General features: G+C 58.0%; 2 protein-coding genes across 2 annotated transcripts in view; one reads left to right on the top strand and one right to left on the bottom strand.

The window, feature by feature from the left end:
* VOLCADRAFT_87664 (uncharacterized protein) overlaps window positions 1-1,834 on the bottom strand; it is a gene marked incomplete at both ends in the record, with an annotated part of 3,603 nt that extends 1,769 nt beyond the window's left edge. The window contains 3 exons of the mRNA XM_002947316.1: window positions 417-616; window positions 999-1,019; window positions 1,178-1,834. Of these exons, the coding sequence (XP_002947362.1) occupies window positions 417-616; window positions 999-1,019; window positions 1,178-1,834 (878 nt within the window). The remainder of the gene's footprint in view (window positions 1-416; window positions 617-998; window positions 1,020-1,177) is intronic.
* Window positions 1,835-4,583: 2,749 nt separating this feature from the next.
* Window positions 4,584-17,009, top strand: VOLCADRAFT_87663 (uncharacterized protein; the record flags this gene model as incomplete). The annotated part of the gene is made up of 23 exons (XM_002947443.1): window positions 4,584-4,949; window positions 5,351-5,634; window positions 5,999-6,162; window positions 6,341-6,567; window positions 6,921-7,065; window positions 7,295-7,514; window positions 7,807-7,920; window positions 8,395-8,494; window positions 8,710-8,808; window positions 8,870-8,965; window positions 9,419-9,511; window positions 9,820-10,071; window positions 10,160-10,189; window positions 10,339-10,395; window positions 10,918-10,983; window positions 11,699-11,891; window positions 12,062-12,222; window positions 12,633-12,691; window positions 13,069-13,173; window positions 13,390-13,521; window positions 13,882-14,033; window positions 14,884-15,002; window positions 15,297-17,009. The coding sequence occupies 23 exons, from the start codon at window positions 4,584-4,586 to the stop codon at window positions 17,007-17,009; spliced, it is 4,947 nt and encodes a 1,648-aa protein (XP_002947489.1).
* Window positions 17,010-18,837: the final 1,828 nt, after the last annotated feature.

Raw genomic sequence — 18,837 nt, 5'->3', positions numbered from 1 at the left:
GGGGGGGGGGGGGAAGAGGGAGAAATGGGGGGAGGGGAGGGGGGGTAAGGAAAGGCGGGAAAGGGAAGGCGGGAGGGGAGGGAGGAAGGCGGGAGTAAGCCTAATGCGTGAAGGTAAATTTAGGTAATGGGAGGGGCGGGAAGGGGCGGGAAGGGGGAGGGAGGAGTCTATATGCCAGACATGAGGTTAACCCCCGACTGCGGGGACTGCGGAGACTGCGGGGACTGCGGAGATCAAACCCCAGCTCTCAAAGCACAACTCAAAATCCCAACCCCTCTTGCCCCTCCTACAACCCCCCGCTGCGTCCGCGTCCGTCTAACGTCCAACCGCAACTCCCCAACCACAACCTTCCCAACCACCCATAAACCCCCACCAACCCCCCACCAGTTCACACAGACACACAGACACCAAATCACTTCCCCTTTTCGCTCCCGCTCACCGCCACCTCCCGCTCCAGCGCCGCCCTCGCCGCCGCCACCTCCCCCGCTCTCGCCGCCAGCCGGGCGTGCTGCTGCGTGAGCGCCTCCCTCTTCGCCATCAGCGGCCCGTTCACTGCCGCCTGCAGAGCCGCCAGCTTGGTACGGTGGGCATCATGCAGGGGAACCAAGCCGTGACCCTGTGTGTGTATGTGTATGTATGTATGTATGTATGTATGTATGTGTGTAGCGTGTGGAGGCGGGGCAAGGGGGGAGGGGGGAAACTCATATGTGGGCACAAAACGGTTAGGCGCAGTATTGGATAGGAGGGAAGAAAAGGGCCCTAGGAGGGGACGTTACCGTGTACGGTGTACGATGTACGGCGGGAGAAAGACACCGAAGGAGGGCGACGTGGGTGTTGTAGGGTGGGAGGTAGGACAGTAGGTGCCCCGTGTTATACGGGGTGGGGTGGGGCTGGGTGGAATCACATGCACATACAAGCAAGGAATGAACTGCCGGCATCCAAAGTTGGGAGGGAATGGGAATCACGAACACGACGTAAAACCCAAGAACAAACCCTACCGACGGCCAAAAAACACCGACCTGGGGGAGGGGGGGGGAAAGAGAGGTGTTTAAGGGTGAGGACGGGGGGACGGGTTTTCTCCAATACCGGGGGAAACCCTCTTCTCGCTCCCCTCCCTTCTCTCTTGTAGGTTCTCCTCCTCTTTCCCGCTTCTCGATGACACGATCGCGTCAATCACCTGCTTCGCCAGCTCCTTGACCATTACTGCATCCGCCAGTACGACCTCCTGCATAGTTTCGTCGTACAACATACTGAGACCTGCCACCTGCTGCTGTGCGATGTACGGCATCTGCCGCGGTACCTCCGGCAGCGCTAGCGGCAGGGCAGGCGGCTGCGGCGGAAGCGTGTGGAACTGGATCGGTGGCGGCGGCGGCGGCGGCGCCGCCGCCGCCGCTGCCGTACCATTCATTGCCAGCATTTGCATTGGCTCCAGCAGCGACGTTGGCCCGTGTTGATGTTGCGGCGGTGGCGGACCCCCCTGGTGGGCCGGACGGAGGCCGTTGCCGTACTGACCCGCCGCCGCCAGGGCCGCAGGGCAGCTTGGGTGGTGACCGCCGTACGGCGACATCAGCAGCAGCGTTGGTGGCGGGTCATGGGCGGCGCGAGGGGAGGTGTACGCCTTGGTGGGGGTGCTGCCGGGTGACGGCGAGCCCGCCGCCGCCGCCGCCGCTTGCGGCGGTGGATAAGGACCGCTGCCGGGCGGCGGCACCAGCGCCACGGAAAGCTGCTGGTTCGGCGGCGGTTGATACGGATATTGGTACGAATGCATCGTACCATTCCCTGCATGTATACAAGGTCCATCTGATCTTATCTGTCCTTTCAACCTGCGATTCATTTTATTTATCCAGTAACACAAAAAGCCGTATAGATTTGGCAGTACAGGTTCCTTTTATTTAGTATTACGTGAGTTCTGCTCACCCGTCGTGCAAACCAGGCCCTGATGAGGGTGCATGCTCAGCTGCGTGTAGCTGGTCGACGGCGGCGGCGGCGGCGGCGGCGGCGCACCGCTGACGCCGCCGTTGGGGCCAGGAGCAGCTGCAGCCGCGGCGGCAGCGGCTGCGGCGGTAGCAGCAGCAGCAGCAGCTGCTGCGTCGTACGCGGATGATGAGGATGTGCCTGCCAGCGGAAGCACGTGAGCCGTGAGTGGTGAGGGTGATGCTCTTCTATAGGGTCCTGTATATGTAGTGTGCAGCTTAAATGTGTGTGCTATGTTTGTAGGTGGCACATAGGTTTGTAGATGAACAAGGCGAGACCTCGGTAGCTCAGACTTGCGGCCGGCAAATGTAGCAGAGGCCGATGCCTTATTCGGCAAGTTAAGTTGTAAGCGGGTGGGTTCAGCGGGCACGCAGGAGCAGGCCTGTCGTGAATGGTGTGCGGAGTCCTGAGACCTTGGCAATGGCACGGCGCACACCTTGTAGAAACTGCTGTCCATGTTGCCGTGATCGGCGATCCCTGCTATGGTATCGGCCAGAGGAGTGTGACCGGTTTCGGTAATCGCGCCCGCCTCTACTGCGCCTGCCTGAGCCGCGGTGACCGCGGTCAGGGCTGCTGCTGATTTCATCGCTGGTGCTGCAAGCCGTCTGCTCCGAGTCACTGCTAGCGCTGTCCGAGAAGCTGTCCCTGTATTCGTACTCTTCCCTTTCATCGTTGAAAGCCACTTTGCTTTGAGAGCGGTTATTAGCGGCTGTCATTGCGCATGTGGACGGCCGGCCTTCCTCAGCTGACCTCGGCACCCTAGCTGCGCTTTTTCTTGTGTTGGACATATTCCTAGGGCTTAAGGAGATGTTCGCAAGACACAGACGTGACAATACGAGAGTGTCAAAGTATCACAAGGTTCCTACGACGGAACGTCCTTCTCAATGGTATTATCGCAATAATTTTAACCAAAAATGTATGAGTGCAGACTACGAGGACAAGAGTCGTCCTGGTGCTAGCGGGTCGCTGCGTCATATTGGACAGCCCTGGATTCTGACCAATTATGCTGGCAGAAAAACATCCTTAAGTTTCCACATTATTTGTTAATATAATGATTACTCCTGCAGATGACCCATTTTATGTTTCATCGATTACAGTAACATCCCGGCTTTTGCAAAGCTGCCGCCGTCTGCCGCTCGGCGTGCACATGTAACACAACGAGTCACAACATTACTGGGCTATGAGGCATCACAGTTTTACGAAAGCAACAATCGCTCAAACCGGACTGGAATCCAATCCGTCCTCCACGCGTACCATGTAGACTGTTGCCATGCTGTGTCGTATTGGGTTGCTTGCTTGGCGCTCTGGCCGCGTCATACCGGGCTTCGTTGCAAATTGTGGTAACTTGCAACGCAACTGCGGCGGTACCAGTGACGCAGATATGTGCAAATTTAAATGTACAACGCAGAAAATAGGCAGTTTCGCCACCCAAGACACAATCCGGACCCTCCCGAGCAGGGCAGTGCCTGGCCGATTTCCAAAGGTTAACCATGCCAGCCCGTAGCCTTAGGTAAGCAGTTTCCATGGGCATTTGCATTTGCATTGGCCTACAGTATAACACGCAGACACACGAAAGCACACACGCCCAGCATTAATTACCAAGTTACAAGTTCCGCGCAAATGCGGGGGCCGCCCGTAAAAGCCGGCGTGGACCCCATGGACGGCCAATAGCCATTACTGTGGCGCCGAGTGGGGATCTTGACATCCTCACCCGCTCGCCTGGGCTCGGCACGCCTGAGCGCTGCTGTGCCTGGTTTCCCAGACCTCTGATGGAAAACTAGCCACAGCTAAAGGGGGGAACTTGTAATTAAGTACCTGAAGTTTCGCTCCATCGGTTTATCGACATAGAGGCCAACTTTGACTCTTTCCAAACGTCACTTGCAGGGAGCCTCTACTGATGCTTGCCTGTCGCGGCCATAAGGTCATCCTCCACTGCAAAAGGCAGCTCATGATGGCCTCCTTCGCGTCTACCAACCATCGTTTGGCATATCCATACACTTGCCATGTCCATGTTCCTCGTCTTGGCACTAGATCCATTCCGAGCCGTATAAATAAGGACACCTACAGAGAAGCGGGTCGTGCTATTGTGTACCGTGATCGCTGTCGTACGGTACCCATGGAGCGCACTGCACGAGAGACGAGTAACTAGGCGTCGCTTGAAAAAGCGCCATGGTGCTTCGTGCTCTCCTATTCGTTGTAAGATAGGACTGTTACATGCCATCAATGCATAGAGTGAATGCCATTATTTCCGAACCGACTGGCGCTGTAAACATTACTAATATGCTTTAGGAATAAGATGATGCTTATTGATATATGATTGCTTATATGATCGCTTATTTTGCAAATGAAGGTGACGACGTCTACCGAAAGCACTTCTGCTCCTGCAAAGACTAAACCCCGGAGAAGTTTTGTAGACCGCTATACCAACGGAAGATAAAGTTAGATATGGAATGGAAAGGAGCATTTTGCACTCTTTGGCCGCTGATACAAAACCGGAGACTACAGCAATTACTGCTGCCACCCATGGGCCAAACAACCCTGAGGAGCAAAAGACTACTGATACGGGACATGCTTCTAGAGGACCAGGAGGTGACATCGGTTTGACCATAATGTTACCTCCACCGAATGTTGCTGTCTCGATGGAGAGGTCAAACTCGATGGAGAGGTCAAACTCGAAGCGCTCCCTTGGAGACCTGTCTGCCCCACCGGCGCTAAATGCGAAGCGCTTGAGACGGCGAAGGGGTAACCACTCTTCCTTGCATCAGGGCAACGGCAGCATGAGCAGCGACGCAGCACCGCGAGAGGCACGAACTAACGGGAATCTCGCATGGCCGCCAGATGGGCAGCAGGTCACCGATAAGCCTCGGGACGTCGTACTTCGCATCGAGTTCGCCACTTCAGGAGAGGTGAAGGCTCTTGCCATCCTAATGGCTTGCACGCTGCTTGCGGGCATCGCCGTTACCGCGTACTTCAAGGTGCGCTTAGAAGCTGTCTGCTGCTGCTGATCAGCAAGGCCGTGCGTTATGTCGTACGCGTCCCAAACAATGCACTTTTCCTTAAAGCACGTACGGCATTCTGTTCAGCGTAACTAACAGCGTCCTAAAGTTTCATTTCCTAAGTGTCGTCCTTAGGGCTCAAAGAGAGGAAAACCACCTTACCGAAACGAACACCACCTCACCTACAGAGATGGGAATAGCTCTTGGCTCAAGGCTCCCTTTGTGGTTCCTTTGTATAAACGGGGATCACGAAGCCAATCCAAGGCAAGCAAAGCCATTTCTGCCCGCCTGCCACGAGCCTGGAGGTAGGATTTCCCCAAAGTCACGCCGCAAACACTCCTTTCCCCTCCCCTCCCCTCCCCTCCCCTCCCCTCACTCAGGCGAGCGCACAGAAAGCGGGCACATCCTGGTACCTCCTCCACTCCGACGCGCCCAACTTCCGTGACAACTTCATCTCCGGCGTCATCTGCACCGCCATCCCCTCTGTGCTGTGGCTGCTGTACCTGGTGCGCGGAGTGTGGTTCCGGGTGCAGCGGCTGCACTGGGATATGCGCCGCTTCCGTATCTACCTGTCGCGGTTCGCGGAGCTGACCGTGACCATCGTCAGCATGGCTGCGTGGACTTTCGCGGGAAGTGAACGGAGGTTGCAAACCGACTGCCGCAGGTAGGTGGTGATGGAGCTGCTTCGTCTTGACGGCCGGGCTGCCTGACGGGTTGGTGTGCCTGGCAATGTGTGAGGGGGCACATGGGGGTGCTGCATGCAAGTTCGTATGGCGGCTGCCTGGGACTGCGGCTTGGGACTGCGGCCTTACAATGCATGCTGCGCAAAAACAAAGGCTGACCAACCATGCACTTGACTATTCTTGTGAATTGCTTGTGGAGGGGCCGGCAGGAGTTGAAGTGCGACTGAAATAGGTTGCTACCGTGACGTCGCATCCTCCGAATGTTGTTACACAAGCGGGGCAAAACGCGTGAACGACATTCAAAACACAAAGCGCACGCTACCCGCCACCCACCCCTCCCCGGAGACAGCTTCCGCACGACGTTGTTGTGGACCTACGCCGTACGCCTAACCGCCACCAACACGCTGCTCTGCATCTGGACGATGGCGGCGAGGGGCATGACGGTTCACAAGGCCGGGCCGCTGTCCCGCCAGAGATGCGTCCAGCTCACGTCATCGGCACGTGCGCAGGTACGGCAATGGCTGGCGCAGTGGGGGGGGAGCTGCTTATTCTGGCGGGGCGGGATCTGCGGTTGCCCGCCGTCATCATCATCATCATCGTTGTTCCCACCATCGCCCGCATCGCCATCGACGGGCATTCCTAAGCAGGGCAAGGATAACGGCTCCTCGTCCGGTCGCGGCTCAGCAGTTGCGGCGGCGGCGGCGGCGGTGGAGACCCCTCTTGCGGCGGCAGCTGCGGCGACTGCGACTGCGGCCGTCACCGTCATCGCCGCGTCCCAAGCCGTTAGGCCATCCATTGATGTCGACACCAGCTCCAACAGGGCGGCTGGCTCTAGTGCGGCTGATAAAGGCCAACTTATTGTTGGTTGTTGTGATGCTAGTGGAAATGTCGTACCCTGCGGGGTGGTGACGGCGGTGGGTGGTCGTACGGATGGGGATAAGTTACGGCTGGGTGCATCTGGGCCAGCCGTTGGTGCTGCAGCGACGTCAGTAGGATCAGCACCAGAAGAAGGAAAGTTAGAGCAGCGCCAGGAGATTGTTGTCGCGGGTGATGCTGGTGCTGGTGCTGGTGCCGGTGCTCCTTGTCTTCCAAGTCCTCGGCAGCAGCAGCAGGAGCAGCAACACCACAAGCGGCCGTCAGCGGTGGCGGCGGCAGCGATGGGTTTCTTTCCGGATGCCGAGACGACTGATGGAGAAATGGTGCCGATGCCAAGGGCGGATGAACTGATGAAGACAGTGGAGCTTGCTGCTGCGGCTGCCGGGAACAGCAGTACTTGCCAACCTTGTTCATTGGATGCGAAGGTCCAATCCACGCTGCCGTTTCCGGCTGCAGCTCAGCATTCCGGGCCGAGGGAGCCGGAGGAGGTAGCGCCGCTTCAGCTTACGGCCTGCAGCACTGGGCCGCCGCCAGCGGTGCGTCCTATCACCCCCATCACCCCCTCCAACCCTATCGCCCCCATCAACACCATCACAACCACCTCCGAGTCCAATGGACTGCGCGATGTGCAGTTGCTGGTTTCACCACCACCACCACCACCACCACAACTACTACTACTACCACCAGCACCACCACCACCACCACAACTACTACTACCACCACCAGCACCACCAGCACCACCACAACTACTACTACCACCACCAGCACCACCAGCGGGTGCGGGAGGGACCTCATCTGCGGGCCGTGACGACTCTGACGTACTGTACCTGGACGCGCCCTGGTGGGGCTACCTGGCGCCGTGCGTGTGGCTGTGGGTGCCTTTCCAGTGCCTGGTGGCCGTCAACGTGGGGCACCTGGGGGGTCGGGGCGTCCTCCGGGAGCCCGAGGGGCGCCCCGCGTGCGTGGAGCAGTACCTGGCGTGCAGGTACGTGCGGTCCTGAGGGAGCTCCGGGAGGGGGGGGGACTGGGCTGGAGGGGGGGCTGACGGGCCGGGCAGTGTCCCTGGTGGCAAGAGGTGGTCCCTTGGCGGTGGTGACGGTGACTGTGTAGGTGCTGGTGTAGTCCGGGTGCAGTGGGGCAGTGTAGATGCTCGCAAGCTGTGAGGGGAAGAGAGGGGGGGATATGCCACCACCTGCATTTACAGCGGCCGGAATCCTGCGTGTATATACACGGTGCTGCTCCATTAACGAATGGTCCTTGGCGGTTGGCGGTTGCAGGCCCATCGACAGCGCCGCATTGATCTCGCTCGGTGTGATGTTGGCGGCGGAGGTCGTGTACATCCTGGTGTACCTGACCTTTTGCTTGAGGGCGTTCGCGTACCTGCGGTCGAGGTGAGTGTGTGAGTAGGTAGGTAGGCAGGCAGGTAGGTAGGTAGGTAGGTAGGTAGGTTAGCTAGGGACTTGTCGGAAAATGCATGTGGTGTGTACGTTATCCAGGTGCCCTCTTAGGGGAGGAACTGAATGGACAGGCTACCCTAATAACCCTAATAAAACTTATATAAGTTACAAGTTCTCCGCACATGCACACATGGGGGGGTGTCCGTAAAGCCTGAGGGGGGCCGTGGCCTAATATATCCCATGGCCTCATTCTAACCCGCTGGAACGCGGATTACTTTGAGGATTACCCCCACTTTGCCTGATGGGTTGAAGTTATCTACTTGTACAAATCCGAGGTCGTGCATCTCGATACCTGCACGGACTGCTTCACTTCGCACTCCCTTGACTTGGACGACCGTCCTTTACTTGTTAGTTGGCTACCCCCACATCGTACTATTGCCTCGTCCCAACGAACAAACGGCGGTACAGGTCGTACGTCCCGTACCGGCAGCTAAACATCTACCTGTCGATAGAGGTCCGCATCCGCGGGCTGGCTCTGGTCTTCCTGGTGTGCAACGACCTCGTACAGGTGAGGCCGGGTAACGGTGTGATGGCTGAAGACGTGCAGCGCTTGGGGGGAGAAAACTGGAGGGCATGAATGGTAAGGTAATGAACACACACATACGCACACACACACACACTCTTCGCACCAGGAGCCTTTACCGTTCTCGTCATGGCAGTAGTACGACATTTCTTCCGTACCCTCTGCCCCCCACCTCCATCCCGCCGGTATCCGGCTCGTAGGCGCTCACTGTGCCCCGGGTGGCCGGTGGTCGGGACGGACACGCGGCCACCCACTGCCGGTTCAGTCTGGATGCGGTGCTGGGGTTGTGGAGCACGCAGGTACGGGGTGGGGGTTAGCACTTTGTGAGCACACGCTTGACGCACGGGCTGTGGCCCGCAGGAAGCGGCCGTTGCCAAGGGAGCAGCAGCGCGCCCGGCAGGACGCAAGGCGCATGCAGCTAGCAAGCAGAAGGGGACTACAGAACGAGGAATCTATGTGCTGTGATGGGATGTGGCTGTAAGGGGCTTTGTGGGCCGTGTTGTGTTGAAAATGGGAGGGGGGTAGCACCAGCAGCAGCAGCAGGCGACTAGGAGTACTACCAGATTGCGGGAGATGGGGAGAAAGGGATCGGAATTGGATCCCGCCGTACAGCGAGTGAGTGAGTGATCCGCTGGTTACAGCATATCGCGAAAGCCTTAGGCCGATGCTTGCAGGGTTTTAGGGTTTGATCAGACCGGGAGGTGCCGTGGAGGTCGTTGGTCGTTGGCGTCTAACCGACCAATCTATAGGCCTCCTGCTGTACATGCTGTACACCATCCGTACTTATCGCGCATCTCGCTATTGCACAGATGCTGCTGTCGGCACCGCTTTACTCGAATACCTTGCCTGCACGTATGTCTGTATGTGCATGATGTATATATGTGCGTGGTGCCGTGCACATGTGCACAGGCGGTCACGATGGTGGTCGTGTGCGTGGTGGCGTGGATTTTCATACCGCGCAATGTGCATGGGGATCTGCCAATCATGCAGGAGACGCTTCAGGTAGGTCATTGGACAGGCGGACATTGAAAGACAGACAGACAGACAAAGGCAGGTAGACAGGTAGGTAGACAGACAGGCAGACAGGTAGGTAGGCATGTAAGCAGGGAGCGCCAGCCGCATAAGAACGCAGCACACGTGATGGGTGGATGAACGGATGAATGGCGTTACAATGAATGACGTTTCATTTGATTTGACCGAAACACCGCTATTAGCAGCGCACGGAAACAATGTGTAGGGTTGTATGCATGTATGTATGTATGTGCGTTTACGCTTCCTGATGTCAACATTAATCCTCCGGTACCTTACAGCGCTTCGCCTGGACGGAGCCCGACCTGCCGCGCCAGAGGGCCCTCCGCCTGGGTACGATAGTCGTACGACGTACAGGCAACAGTCACACCCACCGAATTGCGCAGCTGGAGGGAGAGCCCATGTTCTGCTTCGAGACCGCGGTGAAACTCACCTACTGGTGCGAGCACGCCTACTACTACGATGAGCCCGGGTGCGAGATGCGCTTGCCGCTGTCCAAACTGATGGAGCTATTCGGCCTCGAACACATCTTGGTGCGTACGTACATACACACATACGTACCGACATACATACATACGAACCTGTATGTCTTATTTAAAGTAATGTACCTGCCTGTTGCAGCGAACAGTGGTGGCTGCACCGCAGGAGGTGGTGAGCGAGGGGGGTGTCCCCGGCGTTGTGCGTGAGCATGTGCACCATGCGGATTTTACTAGTCACTTGATCCTCACACGGCAGATCCCCCCTTTTGCCTGGTTGGTTTGGTTTGTTGCTCTTCCTGCCGCTACATGTACCCGGCACAGGTGAAGCGCAACGCAGACAGCGATGCCAAGGTCATGATTGGCTGGAACTGGAAACAGGTGCGCAACCGAGGTTACCGTCTGCTATCGTGTGCTGGGTGTTGGGACATAATAATGGGTGATTGCGCGTATATAACTTTTGGTTTGGGGTTTTAGGGTTTTCGGGGAAGAAAGGGCTTAGGGTAAACTTAGCTGCTAACCCCGGACTCAGCTGCTTAATACGGGCTGTGTGTTACGTAGCTGCGGATGGGCTGTCCGTACTGAAGAACAGGACGAGATGAGGGTCCGCGACGCAGGAATGCGTGTCGGGCGGGCGGGCGGGCAGGCGGGCCGGGGTCCACACCTCCTCCCCTCAGTACTTAGTGAGCGCTCAACTGAACGCCTGTCGAACCTGCCATCCGTGCACCTGCCTGGGAATGAAAGTACGGAGAAGCACTACGGAGAGCCTCCTGCTCTGCTCTGTAGGTCCCCCTCTTGCAGCTTGTTCCCCTCTTGCACCGATACCTTGCCACAACGGCGCGTATCTTTGTCCCCTGAATGCGGGTAGGTAACTTGTCATGTGACGCTACGTGCAATACGCAGTGCGTGCTCTGCTTCCGCGGGACGGCCTCTCTCAAGGCCGCGTGTGTGGACCTGAAGGCCGTGCTCGTGAGTAGGGCCACTGACGGGAACGGGGACAGCAGGGGAGGGGAAGGATGGGGCAAGGCGACGGCAGTGTGGGTGTGTGCAAGTATGTGTGTATGTATGTGCAATATTGTGTGCCAGTCTACGCGGCATGGCATTGTACGGGACATTGCGCGAAAATGGGATCGTGAAGTGGCAGTTTTGCTTGTTGACGCACACGCTCTCTCGTGTATATAGAGGAATTTCACTTATTAATGTGTGCCTCTGTCTGTGTCTGTCTGTGTCTGTCTGTGTCTGTCTGTCTGTCTGTCTGTCTAAACATGTGGCCCTATCTATCCAGGGGGTTTGTGTGTCGCAGTTGAAGATCCGCTTTAGATGAACTAACGATCATGTACTCACGGAAAGTCAATCAATGAGCCGTACGACTCGTCCACTTGAACCATATGTCGTTACGTTGCATGGTGGTTGTGGTGGTTGTGGTGGTTGGAGCCCTTCATAGACAAAAGAGGCCTCGTGGCTCTAGACCTCGTACGGCCACAGGGACGAGCCGAAGGTCCTTAGGCGACTGCAGACCAGTAAGTACTCTGACTAGACCGGGCAGTAGACAGCACAGATCACCACCGCCCTCCCAATACACCGTGCGACTATAGGGTCATCGGACATACATCCAGATGTACACCACCGTTGCCTGTGCTTGGTGCGCTGTATACTGGAACACATCCGTACATTGTACGAACAGGTGCCGTACTACCAGCGTTCCTACTGGCAGCACAGGCACAAGGTTGCCGCGCTGGCGGCAGTCCACCACGGCTTTCAGTGGAGCTGGACCCACGGGAGCTTCCACTGGGAGGTGGTGGACTGGGTGCGGGGCTACCGGGAGCGGCACCCGCACGGCAAGATCATCGTAACAGGCAGGTGGTCCCTCGCGCGGTGTGTGCCCTTCTCTCTCTCTTTCTCCCTCTCCCCGAGATCCGTAAAATGACCCACGGGTCACACAGCGACGGGTCACACAATGAGACCACTAATCAACCCAATAACCAATTAATCCACTAATTAACCACCGCGCACCAACCGCCGGCCTAACGGTATAAAACCCAACTAGGGCACTCTCTGGGCGGTGCACACGCGGTTTTGTGCGCCCTGGACCTGGCTCGTGAGCTTGGGGAGGTCGGAAAGGCGGGTCTGCCGTACAGCCACCTGGTGTGCTACACTTACGGGGCCCCGCGGGTGGGCGACCACGCCTTTGCGAGGCTGTACAACAAGGTGCGTTTGCGGTGAAGATGTTGATGCGGTGTGATGCCTCGCGACGTAGGTGGTGTGTGTATATATGTGCGTGTGTGTGTTCTTGAAGTCTTGATGTGTGTGATGTGGTCAATAAATCACAGCTTGGTAATTGTACGTTGTCGGAGGATGGCGATGCCACGTGTGTCTGTGTGCGTGTGTGTGCACCATGTATGCATGGCTTTTGCTGTGAATGGATGGAGGGTGAAGGAAGGATTCTGGGGTATGTTAGGCCCACCGCAGGCGTGGGTGCGGCAACCGCCAGCACCCTCGGCACGGACGACGTCGAGCTGATGGATGCCTGAAGTGCGGCGGGGGCCAAATTCATTTCTCCGCCACCCTCAACCGTCGCCATCACCCATCCCATTTCTTCCTGATGTGCGCCTCGGCAGGTAGTGACTGAGACATGGCACGTCATCAACGGCAACGATATGGTGCCCCTCACACCCAAGTAAGCAGTACGGTAGTACGGTAGTACGGCATCGCGAATGCTAATTCAGGACTTGCTCGCGCTGCCGTGAAGAGGAAGAAGAGGAAGAAGAGAAGGCAGGGCTCGCATGCTTGCTGGCTAACGTTCCCCGCACTTTAAAGTAACCTTAAAAGACGGAACAGGAGGAGGAGTAAAAGCCAACGAAAAGAAAGAAGGAGAAGAAGAAGAAGCACCAAGCTGTTTCTAATTCCGTGACGTTGACTGGTGCAAACAAGGACACCCAGTGCCCGCGCAAGCTTTTGCACGAACCACCCGGCCAGTCTTCCTGCCTCTTCTCGTCTGGCTCCCGGACTTCCCGGACCTTCTTACCGTGGGCCCCCCCCCGCGGGCGTGGCTAGGTACGTTGGCTGGTTCGTGTACAAGCAGCCCGGACACAAGGTCATTGTAAAGCGCCGCGGGGACATCGTGGTGCGACCTACCTTCATTGAAAACGCGGTGCTCAGGTAATGAGGATGAGGAGGAGGAGGGGGGGCTTCACATGCACCTGTCTTCTGTAGCTCGCAGTAGTGGCCCTACCTCCACAGCTGTCTCGATGGCTCAATCTCAGCGTCCATTGAAACAACCGTGCATGGGTAGCCGTCCAACTCCTCCAACTTCCCCTCCCACCCTTGCTCCGGTTTCCCGAGCCCCATACATACACCGCCTTCGCACCACCACAGCGCATCTGACATTGCGGCGGGTTCAGGTATGTCGGCAGACGGACACACATACACATACACAGCTAACCTGCGAGCTGACCAGGGACGGAGTTGGGTCGCCGTTGATCCGGCAGATTCCGTAGGATGCAGGTGGTGGGTGCTGAGCCTGAGCGATCCACTGAGAAGTCGCTAGGGTGACTGGATGAGGGTGCCCCGAAATACCGGGGAAGGCAGGGTTTCGCCGGGTAGCTGCCACGGGTGAAGATATGCCCCCCTGTCCCACACGTCATTACATAGCAACCATCCATTCACTCACACACAACCGCGCTTGGCTAAAGCTACCTGGAATGCACGCCAGCTCGTTGGGTAGTTTCCCCCTCCGGCAGGTGCCCTGGATTTCATTTATCTGGACCTTACGGGCTTTTGTTGCTGCTGATATCGGTAGTAGTAGGTATCGATCCCACGACTACCAACAGACCTCATCAGGTGCCGCCTCTCTGCCGGTGCATGCAGGCTGCCCGGGTCCCGCAGCTTGCGGCAGCACCTTCTGGGCTCCTACCTTCGGTCCATGATGGCGGTGCTCCGGAGCCAGACACGCGGCAAGCACATTGAGGGCGGAGTGCGGGGCCTGCTGCACCTCAGCAGGTATGGGGGTGGGTGGGTGGGTGAGTGAGAAAGGTTTCTCGAACTAGTAAAGTAAATAAACCGAGCGATCCTTTCGATGCTCCATCCCAGCGGCAGGGGCGGCAGGGGTTTGGGCAGCGGCCAGGTCCTCTCGCGGTTCCTTTCCGGGGTGCCTTTCCCGGCAGCAGCGTCTGACGTGTTTTGAGGGCCATGTGCTACGAGCCTGAAGCTGTACTGGAGGTGTACTTGCTGCGGTGGTGAAGCTCTATCTCGAACTCTGCAGAGGAAATTAAGGGGTGTGCGAACAAGCACAAGCACAGCACAACACAGCACAGCAGCCACACGCCCGATGCGTATTCGGAGCCGTTGGCGATCCTGCGGCCCATTTCCCGCCCACCTCGACCACTACGTGTAGAACTCAGTTGGTCTCCCATCGCTGCGATAAGAGCTGATTACGATTTGCAATCGACAAAATCGCATGGTGCCGTACACTATTCAAGTACAACTTTGAAAGATGCCGTACAACTTGAAATGGTTGCCATGCATTCTTACAGTCCAACTTTATAAATGATGCCCCGCACAACGTCTACCATTGATCTTGTCGCAGTTACCAGCTTCCCGAAGTCGAATCCGTACTGACCGAGCTTCTGCACGAGGTGAAGGCCCTGGCGGCGACGGCGGCGACAGCGGCGACGGCGGCGGCGGTTCCCCTCCCCAACACACACACCAGCCCCGGTAGCAACGGCAGCAATCATCAAGCCATCGGACGAACCACCTCCGGCAGCAGCAGCAGCAACAGCGGCGAAACTCGCGGCGGCACCGACGGCGCAAGCAGTGCGACCCCGCACCACCACCACCACCGCCACCGCCACCAGCGGCGGCCGTCTACAGCACCGGCGGCGACGGCGCCCGAGGCTGGGGCAGTAGCAGCAGCAGCAGCAGGGCCGAAGGTTCAAGAGGCGCTTCACCTCCTGGCACGTCACAACTCCCTGCGGTTGCTCCTGGACCACGTGAGTAACGCCCACATGGCAGGGTACTCACTGGGGGAAGTCACGGGTTGTGTATAACTCCGGGCGGTGTGTGCAACTTGGTGGGGGGTCGTTGCGGGCAGCCCTCAAGGTGCTCAGGTGACTCTTGTGGTGCGACAGGCGGTCCCCCCTACTAAACTACTTTCCTCAACAGCTTATTACCCGGTCTTACCTCCCCGGCCTTATCAGATACCTTCCCCTACCCGTCCCACACAAAATGTACGGCAGCTACCCGGCACTGCCGCGGCCGCCACCACCGCCATTGTGCCCCCGGAGCCGGTCGATGCTCCGGTAGCGGCTGCGGGGACGCCGACGCCGACGCCGATGCCGGCAGCGGCAGCGCATCCGCCGCGTGTCTCCATCCATTCTCTCGTGGGGGACATCCACCCGCGGCACTTGCTACTGGGCGTAATGCGCCGCATCGATTTGGGTATGCAGCTTTTCGGCGTGGAGACAGGTCTCTCAGAGGGAGACGATGCGGAGGACAAGAACGATATCCGCCTTGGCGGCCGTACCAGCGGCGGTTGCGGCGGTCGCGTTAGCGGCGACGCCGGCGAGGGGACGTTGTCAGAGGCGGCGGACCTGGCGGCGTTCGAGAGGGCAGCGGCGAGCCACGACGCTGCGCGGGTGCGATACCGGCGGCTGAAGGCGCGACGGGCTCGAGAGCAACCAGGGGGAGGAGGGGTGCTGGCTGGAGGGGCTGGACGGGGCCGGAGACCGTTTGCGAGGTCAAGTGCGGCGGCAGCGGCGACCGCAGCGGCGGCACAGCCGGCGGCGGCGCCAGCAGGCCTAGCGGTGGCGGGCCTTCAGGATTGCCAGTCTGAGCTCGTTTCCACTGTGCCACACATCGAATCCGGGGGACAGACAAGCGGCCAGCGAGTTCAACCACCGCCATCACCACACGGACTGCCAGCACAGCTAAGCCACCTTAATTGCACCAGCCTTGGAGTTGTTGCCGGTCGTCGTTGTGGCCGCGGCGGCAGCGGCGGCGGCGGCGGCGCAGCTGGACAAGCAAGCGGCGGGTTCGCTTCCCACAGCGGCGGTGCTGACGCTGGCGCTGGCGCTGGCACCAGCTGCAGTACAAGTTTTGCCAGGCAGAAGGTCCGTGTCACGCGCCGCCGCAGCGGCCGAATCGATTTGGAGGACGTCCGGAGGGACTCTGTAGGCTTCGGAGGTATCGCGACCTGCACCGTCCTCACCGCCGCCACTGCTGGTGCCAGGACCGTACGAAGACCGGACCCGCCGGTACCGCTCATGTCTTTGCGTGCGCCGCCATCGGTGATGGTGGTCTGCGGGTCCGAAGAGGAAGCGCCTTCGCAGGCGGCGGCGGTGCAGGTGGAGGTGCAGGTGGAGGGGGGAAGCGAAACGTCGAGACGAGGTTTCGGAGCTGCGCCATCTCCGGCTGCAGCTGCATCCCTGTTGCGCCCTGAGGCATCACGAGCCGGGCTGATGGCAGCGATGGCAGCGGCATCAGGGCCTGTTGCAGAAAGCACCATAGACCAGGTGGCTGACGGCCCCAGCCCCCCGCACGGCGGTAGGGGTGAGGGAGCAAACGGGGTCCGTCACAGCTGGGGGGGGGAGGACAGCAGCGGCGGCGCAGCCGGCGGCGGCGGCGGCAGCTACGTCAGTGTATCACGTAATGACCGCAGTCCAGGAAATCTGACGGAGGCGCAACTCATGATGGAGGCGGCGCTGACGGCGGCGGCCACGGCGTCTGGCTCCGAAACCCTACCCAGCGCGTTGAGAGCGATTGCTGGATCCAGGAATTCGTGCAGGATGTGCGATCCTGTGGTTGTGGTGGTTTCGGAGGCAGCCCGGCGCGTGGTTCCGGAGCTTGATCTGGGTCTGCTAGGGAGGCGGCTGCCTTCGCCCACTCCACCGCTCCAACACACGTCATCGCCGGGGCAAGGAGCTGCTGCCGGGGGGAGTCCGGGGGATATCGAGAACGGTATCGGCGGCAGCGGCGGCGGCGGCGGCATAGATCCGTGATTGTGTTGCTCGTGTGCCTTACCACACGGACGCATGGAGGATGCACGATGCAACATACATACATACGTACATTCATGCACCTCTGGCGGATGGGACTGAGGTGAAGTGCGCCATCCAAGTCTTGCAGGGGCAGGCCGCTAACCGTGGGCGGCTGCGGGTCACCTCTTATGCGCTGCGTATTCTGCCGTTCGGGCTTTTAGGCCGTAATTTCCGCCGTTACTTTCCGATAGCGCATCACCACTCCGTCGTCTTGCGCCCAGTTCGTGTGCCAGCTAATTGTTCGTCTTTCTTTTCTTTTCAATCAACCCAATCAGTCTGTCAATGCGTCGGATGTGGAGAGAGCTGTTCGAATATTTTGGTTGGCTTGTTGGTTGGAACTACGCAGGAGAGGGAAGTGCCGTACGGCTGCAATGTCTCCGGCTGAATGTTTGAACTCGAAGAGCTCGGCTTGACAGCAGCTCAGCAATCGCGCGTCGGTAGGGGGTACGCTGCTGCGCGCACTGCCATTCATGAGCAGCTGATTACCACTAGCTAGCTTGGTGCCAGATGGCTGCCTACTCTCTAGATATATTTGTGATGGGCGTAGGGTCCAACACCGGTATGTCCATCGGTATGTCCATCGGTATGCTCGCCCATCTTTTCAGATGCCAAGCAAAACAATATGCAGTGTTGGCGGGCTTATTCGATGACCTCCGTAACCACCGAACTGTTTGCAGTACATTGGACTGTTTGCAGTACATTGGACTGTTTGCAGTACATTGGACTGTTTGCAGTACATTGGACTGTTTGCAGTACATTGGACTGTTTGCAGTACATTGGACTGCTTGCAGTGCAGGTGCAGGGGGTCATTTGCTAAAGGGGCCTTACTCTCGTGCGTCTCACTGTTGGAGGTGACAGGAGGCGCTCCGAGCAGTCTCGGGCTCCTTCGGCGGCCGGTTGCCTGATCGTTAGGGTTTCAGGGTTTTACGGCTCGGCTTGTCGTAGTGACAGTGATAGTTAGAGTTATAGTATTAACCACAGTGATAGTCATAGCGAGCTCTTCGTATCCCGCCCACGGAGTCTTTCGAGCGACCCAAGATTATAAATACAGCAGCGTGTTGATGTGAGCGGTACACAACATTTTGACTGCACGGTTACTTATCCTGGTACCTTGCTTGCTATCCATCCGCCTTAATCTTCTAGTTTAGTTAAGAAGTTAGGATTGTCGTTTGGGTCGGGATGTTTGCATGACTGCCATTTCTGGGCCCGTACGCCTCCGAATACGGGATTTCATTGTCGTACCGATTGCGAGATCAGTACAGCGTTGCTTGCATTCGGGGGAAAATGTCTCCATTCAAACTCAAATCCACTATTGAACTGACAGGTTAAGTGATTGCACAAGATGGACGACAGCGGGCTTTCGGTAGCCATGCCCACGTGCGCTCGTACTTGCCGTACAACCCACCGATGTTGATGTTGGGAAGGTGCCAGAGCGTCCCCATCGGTATCATATGTATATACTTATTAGACATATACATATGCTTGCTTCATACATATTTAATATACATTATGTGTATATATACATATATATACACATATATATATGTATGCTTTCCGAAATTCTGTGTGCATCATTACTTCACGCTTCCTGGAATACATTTAAATGAATGGCGCATCCAAGTTCCAGCGCACTTCCGAAATGCAACGCCCCTGAGGCGCTGAGGGCGCCTTCTCCCCCTCCCCCCGGTGTTTGAATGCACAGCTCTACACAGCTGCGCATTAAGAAAACATCGGAAGGTCTTAATTAGGCAGTCTGGGCCGCCAGCCCGCTTCGTCCAGCCCCCGCCGT

The sequence above is a fragment of the Volvox carteri genome (genome assembly GCF_000143455.1).
Source record: "Volvox carteri f. nagariensis unplaced genomic scaffold VOLCAscaffold_6, whole genome shotgun sequence".
NCBI classification, from domain to species: Eukaryota; Viridiplantae; Chlorophyta; class Chlorophyceae; order Chlamydomonadales; family Volvocaceae; genus Volvox; species Volvox carteri.
Note: the sequence above shows the minus strand (reverse complement) of the source record. Positions and strands in the feature narration are given on the sequence as shown.